This window comes from Lolium rigidum, chromosome 4 (assembly GCF_022539505.1).
Source record: "Lolium rigidum isolate FL_2022 chromosome 4, APGP_CSIRO_Lrig_0.1, whole genome shotgun sequence".
In the NCBI taxonomy this organism is placed as follows: domain Eukaryota; kingdom Viridiplantae; phylum Streptophyta; class Magnoliopsida; order Poales; family Poaceae; genus Lolium; species Lolium rigidum.
This window is the reverse complement of record NC_061511.1, coordinates 7,768,307-7,779,893: the sequence shown is the minus strand read 5'-3', so window position 1 is coordinate 7,779,893 and position 11,587 is coordinate 7,768,307. Positions and strand designations below refer to the sequence as shown.

Here is an 11,587-nt window from a genome sequence, read left to right as displayed (position 1 = left end):
AAAAGCGCGAAATCCAAAATGCGAGCTTTCTCCTTAGACCTTTGTACAGGCGGCATGGAGGTACCCCATTGTGACACTTGGTTAAAACATGTGTATTGCGATGATCCGGTAGTCCAAACTAATTAGGACAAGGTGCGGGCACTATTAGTATACTATGCATGAGGCTTGCAACTTGTAAGATATAATTTACATAACTCATATGCTTTATTACTACCGTTGACAAAATTATTTCATGTTTTCAAAATAAAAGCTCTACCACAAATATAGCAATCGATGCTTTCCTCTTTGAAGGACCATTCTCTTTACTTTTATGTTGAGTCAGTTCACCTATCTCTCTCCACCTCAAGAAGCAAACACTTGTGTGAACTGTGCATTGATTCCTACATACTTGCATATTGCACTTGTTATATTACTCTATGTTGACAATTATCCATGAGATATACATGTTACAAGTTGAAAGCAACCGCTGAAACTTAATCTTCCTTTGTGTTGCTTCAATACCTTTACTTTGATTTATTGCTTTATGAGTTAACTCTTATGCAAGACTTATTGATGCTTGTCTTGAAGTACTATTCATGAAAAGTCTTTGCTTTATGATTCACTTGTTTACTCATGTCATACCATTGTTTCGATCGCTGCATTCATTACATATGTTTACAAATAGTATGATCAAGGTTATGATGGCATGTCACTTCAGAAATTATCTTTGTTATCGTTTTACCTGCTCGGGACGAGCAGAACTAAGCTTGGGGATGCCGATACGTCTCCGACGTATCGATAATTTCTTATGTTCCATGCCACGTTATTGATGATATCTACATGTTTTATGCACACTTTATGTCATATTCGTGCATTTTACGGAACTAACCTATTAACAAGATGCCGAAGAGCCGATTCTTTGTTTCTGCTGTTTTTGGTTTCGAAATCCTAGTAACGAAATATTCTCGGAATTGGACGAAATCAACGCCCGGGGTCCTATTTTGCCACGAAGCTTCCGGAAGACCGAAGGAGAGTCGAAGTGGGGCCACGAGGTGGCGTAACACCGGGCGGCGCGGCCCGAGGTCTTGGCCGCGCCGACCTATGGTGTGGGCCCCTCGTGCCGCCTCTTTACCCGCCCTTCCGCCTACAAATAGCCTCCGTCGCGAAACCCCCGGTGCCGAGAGCCACGATACGGAAAACCTTGCGAGACGCCGCCGCCGCCAATCCCATCTCGGGGGATTACGGAGATCTCTTCCGGCACCCTGCCGGAGAGGGATTCATCTCCCGGAGGACTCTTCACCGCCATGGTCGCCTCCGGAGTGATGAGTGAGTAGTTCACCCCTGGACTATGGGTCCATAGCAGTAGCTAGATGGTTGTCTTCTCCTCATTGTGCTTCATTGTTGGATCTTGTGAGCTGCCTAACATGATCAAGATCATCTATCTGTAATACTATATGTTGTGTTTGTCGGGATCCGATGGATAGAGAATACTATGTCATGTTAATTATCAAGTTATTACCTATGTGTTGTTTAAGATCTTGCATGCTCTCCGTTATTAGTAGAGGCTCGGCCAAGTTTTCGCTCTTAACTCCAAGAGGGAGTATTTATGCTCGATAGTGGGTTCATGTCTCCGTGAATGCGGGGAGTGACGAAACCCCTAAGGTTATGGATGTCTTGTTGCCACTAGGGATAAAACATTAATGCTATGTCTAAGGATGTAGTTATTGATTACATTACGCACCATACTTAATGCAATTGTCCATTGTTTTGCAACTTAATATCGGAAGGGGTTCGGATGATAACCCTGAAGGTGGACTTTTTAGGCATAGATGCATGCTTGGATAGCGGTCTATGTACTTTGTCGTAATGCCCAATTAAATCTCACTATATTTATCATGACATGTATGTGCATTGTTATGCCCTCTCTATTTGTCAATTGCCCGACTGTAATTTGTTCACCCAACATGCTTTTATCTTATGGGAGAGACACCTCTAGTGAGCTGTGGACCCCGGTCCTATTCTTTACATCGCATACAATCTACTGCAATACTTGTTTTCTTGTTTTTCGCAAACAATCATCTTCCACACAATACGGTTAATCCTTTGTTACGAGCAAGCCGGTGAGATTGACAACCTCACTGTTTCGTTGGGGCAAAGTACTTTGGTTGTGTTGTGCGGGTTCCACGTTGGCGCCGGAATCCCTGGTGTTGCGCCGCATTACATTCCGCCACCATCAACCTTCAACGTGCTTCTTGGCTCCTCCTGGTTCGATAAACCTTGGTTTCTTTCTGAGGGAAAACTTGCTGCTGTGCGCATCATACCTTCCTCTTGGGGTTCCCAACGAACGTGTGAGTTACACGCCATCAGTAGATCCTGTTACACCAGTGCCTCCGGTGAAGGAGAAATCGACACCATCGACTTCCCCACTCCACCTTGGCTGGGGAGGAGGCATCTCCATCAACACATTATCACCATCATCGCCATTTACGAGATCGATGTCATCCCCTCATAGTTTGTGTTGAATTGAACCCTGTATATTGTTTTTAGTGCTATTGCATGTTCGTGATTGTACTTTGTCATTATTTGATGGGGAGATTATATATTCAGATTGTGTTGTAATTATTATGCCTCCGGTCCATATCATGTTTGACATTTGTGAGTAGTTCCCCACATTCCAGAGGGCATATGATGATCTGGTTATGATCTATATGATGTGCAATGAGTATTTGGTCAAATTTTCTATCTTTTAGGTTGTTCTATGATGGTTTTATGCGAACGTCGTCTGCATATTACTTCACCTATATGGGATCATAGGGATGCACTTTAATGTAATGCATTAGTGTTGGAAGGGTCGAAATGACAGAAATCGTGTTCCAACACTATGAGTTGCATTAGAGGGCTTTATGTTGGGGACCCTAAATCTTATAGCTATGATGGGACATTTATGTCTCAATGATTCCTATACTCGCTCATGAAAATGGCTCTAGGACCCATCATAAGGGGTGTATTTGCTAATATCTATGACTGCACCTAATTAAGGCTCCATCCTTAATTGAATAAAGTTTGACAAAATATTTACCGAATTGTTTAGAACTCAGATGCTAGTGAATCCATGCCGCCATCGGGAACTTTATTCTCATATAAGCACACATACTTGAGCTTGTCCTCTTGCTGCATAGAGGATTGGGCTTTTCTCTTATCGAGAGCATTTACTTATTTCCTTTTTACTTTCCGCACTTTATTTTTATTGCAAACTATACAACCAAAAACATAAAAACTGTTACTTTATTGCTATTGCTTTCATGTCAATTCTACTAACCAATACCTTCATCTTCTCGTGGGTTCGACAACCTTTTCTATTGAAAATTATTACAATTTATCTCTTACACTTGGGAGCCATCAGCCGGATTCTCGGACCCCTTGTGGCACAACTCAACCATTGTAATCGTGACTTGTTGCCTCATAGTGAATTATAGCATGACATAGGATTTTACCACCGTTACGAGATCTGAACCTGGGTAACTTGTGTGACTCCGTCCCGGTGACTCACCGCCCTATGGCTCCCCCTCTCTCTCCCCCTCCGTGAGGAACCCCTTTCCGCAGTATCGTTGAATAAGCAACAATAGTGGGAGTTGAGACAAGTGGATATTGTATCTTTAAATAGGACCGGTGAATGAAAAGTTAAACATAGATCAAATATTGAGAGGAAACTTTGAATTGAGAAGGAAGTTATTTTGGACGTATTTACACTCTAGGTTTTATGAACGGTCCAGTGAGAATCAAAAGTATATCACCCAAAATATCCACTTTCTCTCGGCTATGCAGAGGTTGCCAAACAAGAGAGTAGAGGAATATTTTGTTTTCATACGACGTTAAAAACTAGGTTCCAACATAGCGGAAAAACAAGCAGCTGAAATCATCTCTGTTCTCAAAAAATAAGTAAACATAAAGGAAAAGCTCGGTGATCAGCAAATTAATCAAAGCTGGGCACGAGTTATTATCTCATGAATCAAAGCTGTATTAGTGCAGAAAACATATGGACACCATTCAATGATGCATTTAATTAGTTTTTGTCTTTGGTTTTCCGACAAAACAGATACAGGATAATAGATTTCGAAGTTTCTGCATGAAATACAGTAGAAATTATAGAGAAATCGCTATGCGCGGTTTCAAATCAAGCCGCCTAGCTGCTGATTTCCTGCACCCTGTCTGTTGGGATTCTTAACTTACCATCTTATCCTTTAGAGTCTACTGCCAACTCCTTTTAGATAAAATTACGAAGCACTACTAGCTACTACCTCCGTTAGGGCTTATAAGGCCTCCATTTATCTCTAGGTCGTAAATTTAACTAATATAACATGAATTGTACTATACAAAAAATATATCATTAAAAAGCGGAAATCAATTCGGTTTCCGGGTGCGTATGCCTCCTCTACCAAAAATCACTGTTCAAAAACTAGGCCGATTCAACGATTACTAGGCCGATTAATCGCTACTAGGGTCTTGACCGTGTCGATTACCATTAATCTCTTGTGTTAATCCTTTAGCCCGATTAATCAGTCTGAAAGTCCGATTACTAGGTATTTTCCCGATTAACTACCACAATTGGTAAAAAAAAGTTACAATATTTTCGCTACCCCTCCCCAATAAAATAGATTTTGCGAAGATCCCGCTTGATTGCAGCCTCCAGTAGCTTCATTTCCACTGTTGCCAGATAGTTTCTTGCCCTCCTAGACCAGTTACTTATAGTTTCCCAGACCTCAGATACAGGAGCTCGATCACCATGAGGAGCTCGTCTAGGAACTGGAGGACTCCTTCAATAGGTTAGGTGGTTGAGGTGTAAGAGGGGTCGTGCCCTAGATAGGTGGTGGCAGAATATAAACTTCAAAGGCGAGAGGAGAAGAAGTGGAATGAAGGAACGCAGCTTCGGCTAGTGGATCCTGCTTCGCTCCTGACCTTAAATATTAGGTCATGGAGGATAAGCGTACACGTTTTTCTAGGATTTTAGCCTTTAGAGAAGTAGGGAGAGACATATAGAGACTCATATACTGTTATTTTTCTTATATAAATTGTTTTAAGTGTGAATTTGTGTAGGTTGCACCGATTAATAGTCGACCGATTAAATCAATTAATCGTCCGAATTTCGATTAATCGCTACTCCCAAGCCGGCCGAGCAGTTAACGATTACCGATTTCCTTAACATTGCCAAAAATTATATTTTAAAATGTTGAAATTTTTTGCCAAAAAAATCTACATGTATATCTCCATAATATACGAGTGTTCGTCAAGTTTTTACGACGAACCAATATTTTCTGTGATCTATGTAAAAAAGAGAAAATTTATGTTCTGAAAAAATATACTATTTAAAAAATTGTTCAAATTTTGTGTATGTTCTAGATCGATGGTGGGGATAATACCTATTCTCCTTTTTTTTTCATTAAAAGAGAACAATATCTTGCTTTGTTTTATACTCCCTCCGGTCCTAAATATAAGCCATATAGTGTTTTGAGAAAAAATCCATAATATAAGGTTTGCGACGTTTCTCTACTTATATGGACAATATTTTTAGTGATTCGATTATGTTTTCTTAGCTTATGTACAGTCCTCTAGTAGCTCACATTAATTTCCTAGTGTTTTGAGAAAAAAATCCATAATATAAGGTTTGCGGCGTTTCTACACTCATGTAGGCGTGTGCCCACTCTGTGTTGACAAATAACAACAGATAGTTTGAAGTTCACTAACCTGCCAACTTGCAAAAGCAAATACTATCTGCCCACTATTGGCTGTGCCCTACCACGTTTTTTTGTTCTGGTCTCTCACCTTCCTATCTAACTAGATCTAATTAAACCAGACCACTTGCATAGTAGATCGGTTAGAATCTTCTATTCTCCGTTTCGTAGTTGGATTACATTTAGTCTTTGCAAGCATTTGTCTTATTAAAAGGGTAGTTCACATGATCACATCCACACCCTAGTGGAGTTGATCCAAAGTTATGTAGTTGCAATTTAATTAAACAGCTGCCAATGTGCCTACTTGTATCCAAAGCTCTTGCTTCTTCTAGAAATCCACATATGTATATTTAGATAAATAAATTCTTATTCCAATTGCCAAATTGGCAAATGCATACAAGGCCTATATGTCAGCATTTTAACTGAAGTTGTTTTGATTCGAAATATAAAAATAGATGAGGTCATCTGTAATTCATTTTAGCTATGAATTGTCTTTGAATGACACAACTTGGCCCCGTCCAAATGAAGTTTTAAGGCATATTTATACAATCAATTGACACAAGCCCACTATGTCAAGCATGCAGTGATACGTAAAGCCCAATATGGCATGACAAGATTTTGCGTCTTGAAATATACCTTTTGTATATTCATCGAAACAACTTTCGTCCCGCTTTATAAGAAAAAGCCAATACTGTCGTTTCACGTATACATTTCTTACGGATTCAAACCAAACCTTCACTATTTTACATGTGTTTGCAGGTTAGTTAGAACTTGCGCAGCAAAGCTACATGCGCACAATTCGATACTTTGTGCAAGAGACAGGAACAAATGCATTTCAATTACATTTTGTGGATTGGAAGGATAAAAATCTATATGCATATTGAAGGTGTATCTTTTAATTTTGACATTAATAGCAATGGTTTAATAAAACTAAGAAATGATAACAAAATAAAAAGCAAAAAAACAAAGTCGTGGCTTTGATTTGTTGGTGAAAGGCGAAACCGATACGGGAAAAGAAGGCATAAAAGTACCATGGAATTGCGAAACATTCATAGGTACATATATTATTTTCTGCTCCTTGTGAACCCACCAGAATATTTCCATGCCATCGATTGAAAACTTATATCGTGTGGGTGCCAATTTTTTTTTATTTCACATGGATGATTTAGCGACTTCACTACACCTAGAAGCACATCAAGCATTGCTAGTGCCACGAAACCCACGTTTGTCATATAATCAGCATTGTTTTCATGATTTTTTTTGATAAATTGTTAAAACGAAGATAATAACAAAATCTCCCTGCAAACAAACAGAGCTTGGCTGTCCCTTGTGGTGGAACCAGTCCATCCAGATTCAAATCCTAGATTTGGCATTGATGTTTGCATTTACCTGAATTTATTTCAGGATTTAACCGGCGCTATGCTTTCAGTGGTAGGTGACGTGCCCGTTAACAGCGAGGCGCCAGTGGTGACTTCGGTAACCTCAAAATATGCCGGCTCAGTCCCTCGGAGGCGCTCATAGGGGTAGGGTGTGCGTGCGTACGTTTATAGGGGTGTTTGTACGTGCGTGTTTGTGAGCGTCTGCGTTGTACCGTGTTCTCGAAAAAAAAACTCCCTGCAAGAGAAAACAAAACACCCCGAAGAACAAATTTTCAAATTGTCACACGGTCAAAGAAAAAAATGAACCGGACTTACAGTCTAGTCATATAATGGGCCTAGACTCTTTTTGGAGAAAATGGCCCGGACTCGGGGAGAGCCCAGGAAACGCCGAAAAGCCCAATAAACTGTTGGATTCCGAGTCGTACGCGACTCTCCCACCTCCACAAATCCACAGCCGACCCTCTCCTCCCCTCCATCGTCCATCTCCGGCGACCTCCCAGGCTCCCAGCTACAGCCGAATCCCAACCATCTTACCCGCCGCCATCACTCTCGCCGGCGCGGAGACGAGCGAAATCTTCTACCGAGCGGCGCCATCTCGTTTGCTTCGGATCTGCGCGAGCTGCCCGTGCTTTTGGAATCCGAGGAGGTCCTAGGGTTCGCCCGCATCCCTCGTGTGAGTATCCCTCTGTCTCTGGCCACGTAGATTTTCCGATTGCTTGTCACGAAGATTTTGACTCGCCGATTACTATTTTCGAGCCTTTGTTTGCTATTACACGCGGAATCGATGGGAATGCCATCTGGATGAAATCGTTCACCGCCGTTAGGGTTTCCAATTTATACGGGTCGTAGTCGCAAAATCTACATGTAAAACTGTTCCTAGTTTTTTTTTTCTCGACGCAATAGAACTGCAGCAGCAATATATTGGAGAGATTATGTGTTTTGAGAAATATGTAGCTACATACATGGTGAAAAAGGCTCGTTGCAGGTTGCTCGGACATCATACTATCATAGAATTCTTGAGTCTCTTAATCGCCGTGGTATAAAGTTAAGAAGTGTCACTCATTAAGATTTAGTGTTTTTTTTCTCTCCTGCTGGCAGCTTTGATTGGATGTCATTACTTATTGGAAACACTGATAGTAACATCGTAGAATTTCGACCTTGAGTCAGCCGTGTGGAGACTGGTGTACATGTGTCTCAGAAGGCAAAAGATTAGTATATATTCGCTCAATATTTGTAGCAGAGCTTCGTTATTTTTTTCCTCATATTTTGGGTAAAATATTGATTATATTCTACTTGTCTACTTGCACGTTAAATAAGCTTTGAGGCTTTTGAGCTAATAGGATCCCTTTGCTTTCTTTTTTCAGACTTGTGCTCGCAGAAACATGGAGATACAGACTTCAGGGAAGCCCATTGATATGCTGATGGAGAAGGTTCTTTGTATGAACATCATCTCTTCTGATTACTTCAAGGAGCTCTACAGGATGAAGACCTATCACGAGGTCATCGACGAGATCTTCTACCATGTTGATCATGTGGAGCCTTGGATGACTGGCAATTGCAGGGGCCCCTCCACTGCATTTTGTCTACTCTACAAGTTCTTCACAATGAAGCTTACTGTTAAACAGATGCATGGTTTGTTGAAGCATCCTGACTCCCCGTACATTAGAGCTGTAAGTTCCTTGACCTGAGTTCTTTTTGACGAATGCCACACTTCATGATGTTTTATCTATTCGTTAGATGTGTGATTAATGCATGCACTAGGTTTTCTCGAAGTTACACAAGAACCCAATGTTAGCATCTTTGCCGTAACAGATCTGTGCTTTCCACTTATCCTAAAGAAGCAGCTCTTTCATTGTTTTTCTTTTCATTCACTAATATGTATTTCTTTTACATTTTTGTTATAACCACTAACAGTCCTTTGACTTCCTTGGATGGCCTTGTGTCTCGTTTTTGGTCCTAGGACACGTGGATGACAAAGTTTGCAAGCTGTAGTGTACCAGTCTGTGCATTGGATTTGTGAGCATTTTTTGTTTGTCTTTTATCCTGTTTGATAATTAGTTGGTTTCTGGTTAATAACCAATTGGTGTTGTCTTGCAGATAGGATTCCTGTATCTTCGATATGTTGCAGATCCAAAGATCCTATGGACATGGTATGAGCCCTACTTGAAGGATGATGAGGTATTGCTGTTTTTGAGTTTTTGTTTATTATTTCCAATTCTTTTGCGTCTCCCACCGTTATATGTACTTTTATATGTCCATAATTGTATGCAGCTTCCGTTCAATTTCCAGATAACATGATCTATTGACATAATGAATACACATTTACAATTAAGAGAGAACGTATGCTGTTCATATGTTTGTCTGATCAATGAGATAGTTAGCTTGGATAAGAAGCTGATTCAATCATGTAATATTTTTCTGATTAATGAGATAGTTAGTTTGGATAAGAGCTGATTCAATCATGTAATATTTGTTCATGATGCAGGAATTCTCCCCTGGATCTAATGGTCGCACGACAAACATGGGTGTATATGTGCGTGATCTGATACTTGGACAGGTCTGCATCTTAAGTTCCTCTTCTTTCATAAGTGCATTCTCTGCCTATCATTTTTTTTATTAGCGTTTCATGTAAATTAAGCTCCATGCCAGGATAGTTATGTCCAAAAGTTGGTTCCTTATTTGGCTTACCTATCTGTAGCTAATCCTTCAGTTCTCATGTGAAGTTGATTTCTATACTACATGGGATTATTTCTCCATGATATTTGTGGCTTCAGATAAGTTTAACTCACCTATTTTGTTCTAATGGCTGTGAACAGTGTTTAATCCTGCGTTTATTGTCTTTATCTTCAGAAACTATGCCAACTAACTGGGCAATTTTCTTAGTCAGGCAAGTCATGGTTCGACAACATAGCCTGTTCATAGTATATTCTCTCCTTTAACCTTTTCTTTTTCTTATTTGAATAGCTGCATACAAAATAGGTTAGTTCAAGGTTTTTTCCTTCGTAATTCTCAGTTGCCATATCCCTATAATGGATCGAATCATGTCACCTTATGTTGACTTTATGCCAGCAAAGCTTATATTGACTGCTTTGTATTTTCATGGTGCAGTACTACTTCGACAGTATCCTTCCAAGAGTTCCTGTTCCAGTAGTTCGTCAAGTAACAGCAAATCTGGAGAAGATGAAGCTGCCAACTAAGCTTTCTGGGGCGACTGGAGACTCCAGTCGTCATGGATCAGAGGATATGGCCCGTCGCCCCCCTTCTGTTAAAGCTTCTTTGTCAGTTTCTTTCGGACAGCGTGCTCCACACCGTGCTTCCACAAGGGATTCGTCTCCAGTTCGGCGAACAGTTACCCAAGATGATCATCGAAGATCATCTTCACCATTTCGTCGTAGTAGAAGCCGGGACAGCCCTCACAATGGCCGTTCAAGCCGTGACCGAAATACGGACCGTTCAAGCCGTGACCGAGAACATGATCGTTCAAGTCGCGACAAGGATTATGATAGGGAGATGAGAGACTATGACCGTGGCAGCAGGGACCGGGACTACCACAGGTCCAGGCATTCAGAAGAAAGACGAGATAGCAGAAGGGAGCATGACAATAGCAGACACAGATGCTCCAGCTCACGTCATAGGAGCAGGAGCCGCAGCAGGAGCAGGAGCCGAAGCCAGAGCCAGAGCAGGAATGAGCATCGATCTAGTCCATTTGGGGATTTGAACAAAGAGAAGGCCGCTGCTGCCTTGAGCAACCTAGCCAAACTGAAAGACCTGTACGGTGATGTAACTGAGAAGAAGGATGATGGTGATGCCAAGCCGCGCCACCATGATTCATGTGCGGAGGAGGTTATCAGGCTGGGAGGCTCTAGATGGAGGTAAACTTGAACCTCTGATTTCCTCACCCAGGCCATATGGTGTTACTGCACCATTTAATCTGCCCGTAGACATTTGTGAGAGCTCAGTCCTTGTAAACACTTGTACTTGATGTTGGTTTCCTGCGTTACCAATTCATTTCTTCTGGATATGCTTCGAGTCCATTTGATCATTACCAAATTCCTCATTGACACAAACCTTAATATGCTAAGCTCGGTGTTTCACCTACAGGATTAGATGATTCCTGTTGCTGATGTCCACAGATAGGTAAGAATGAAATATCCTTGCTGTCGAGAAGATAGAGAATGAAACCGGCGTGGCCATTAAAATGTGTATAAGAATTGCTGTCGTGTGTGGCTGATGTCTCCTTTTTAAATATTTTCCTAAATCAACATCAGGCGTGGCTGATGTCTCTTTTTATTTTTCAAAATAATAATTGACAGCGCATCAGTCTCCCTTGTTGGTCCATCCATCTCTATCGTACTGACCGTGCTGATGTGCAATTGTCAACTTGGCAATGCATTTATCTGTTGCAGGTTTGGTCTGAATATAGCCAGTTCACTGGTGTGCTTAATGTGTATTTTCTCACAGAAAAATATCCTTGTTAATCATCTCATGTACAGTAGTAGT

The 11,587-nt window shown here is 41.0% G+C and overlaps 1 protein-coding gene across 6 annotated transcripts; it reads left to right on the top strand.

The window, feature by feature from the left end:
* Window positions 1–7,555: 7,555 nt before the first annotated feature.
* Window positions 7,556–11,121, top strand: LOC124708000 (pre-mRNA splicing factor SR-like 1). 6 transcript variants are annotated; one of them, XR_007005033.1, is made up of 6 exons: window positions 7,556–7,760; window positions 8,452–8,757; window positions 9,185–9,265; window positions 9,573–9,644; window positions 9,786–9,974; window positions 10,196–10,281. XR_007005033.1 is itself a non-coding variant. In XM_047239690.1 (6 exons), exons 2-5 carry the CDS (start codon window positions 8,470–8,472, stop codon window positions 9,968–9,970), a joined length of 474 nt encoding a protein of 157 aa, XP_047095646.1. In that variant the 5' UTR covers window positions 7,556–7,760; window positions 8,452–8,469; the 3' UTR covers window positions 9,971–10,008; window positions 10,196–10,309. The 6 variants fall into 6 exon arrangements, 4 of the variants coding, with proteins under 4 accessions (XP_047095646.1, XP_047095645.1, XP_047095644.1 ...); XM_047239690.1 differs by having other exon boundaries at window positions 9,938–10,008; window positions 10,196–10,309; XM_047239689.1 differs by having other exon boundaries at window positions 9,938–9,974; window positions 10,196–10,300.
* Window positions 11,122–11,587: the final 466 nt, after the last annotated feature.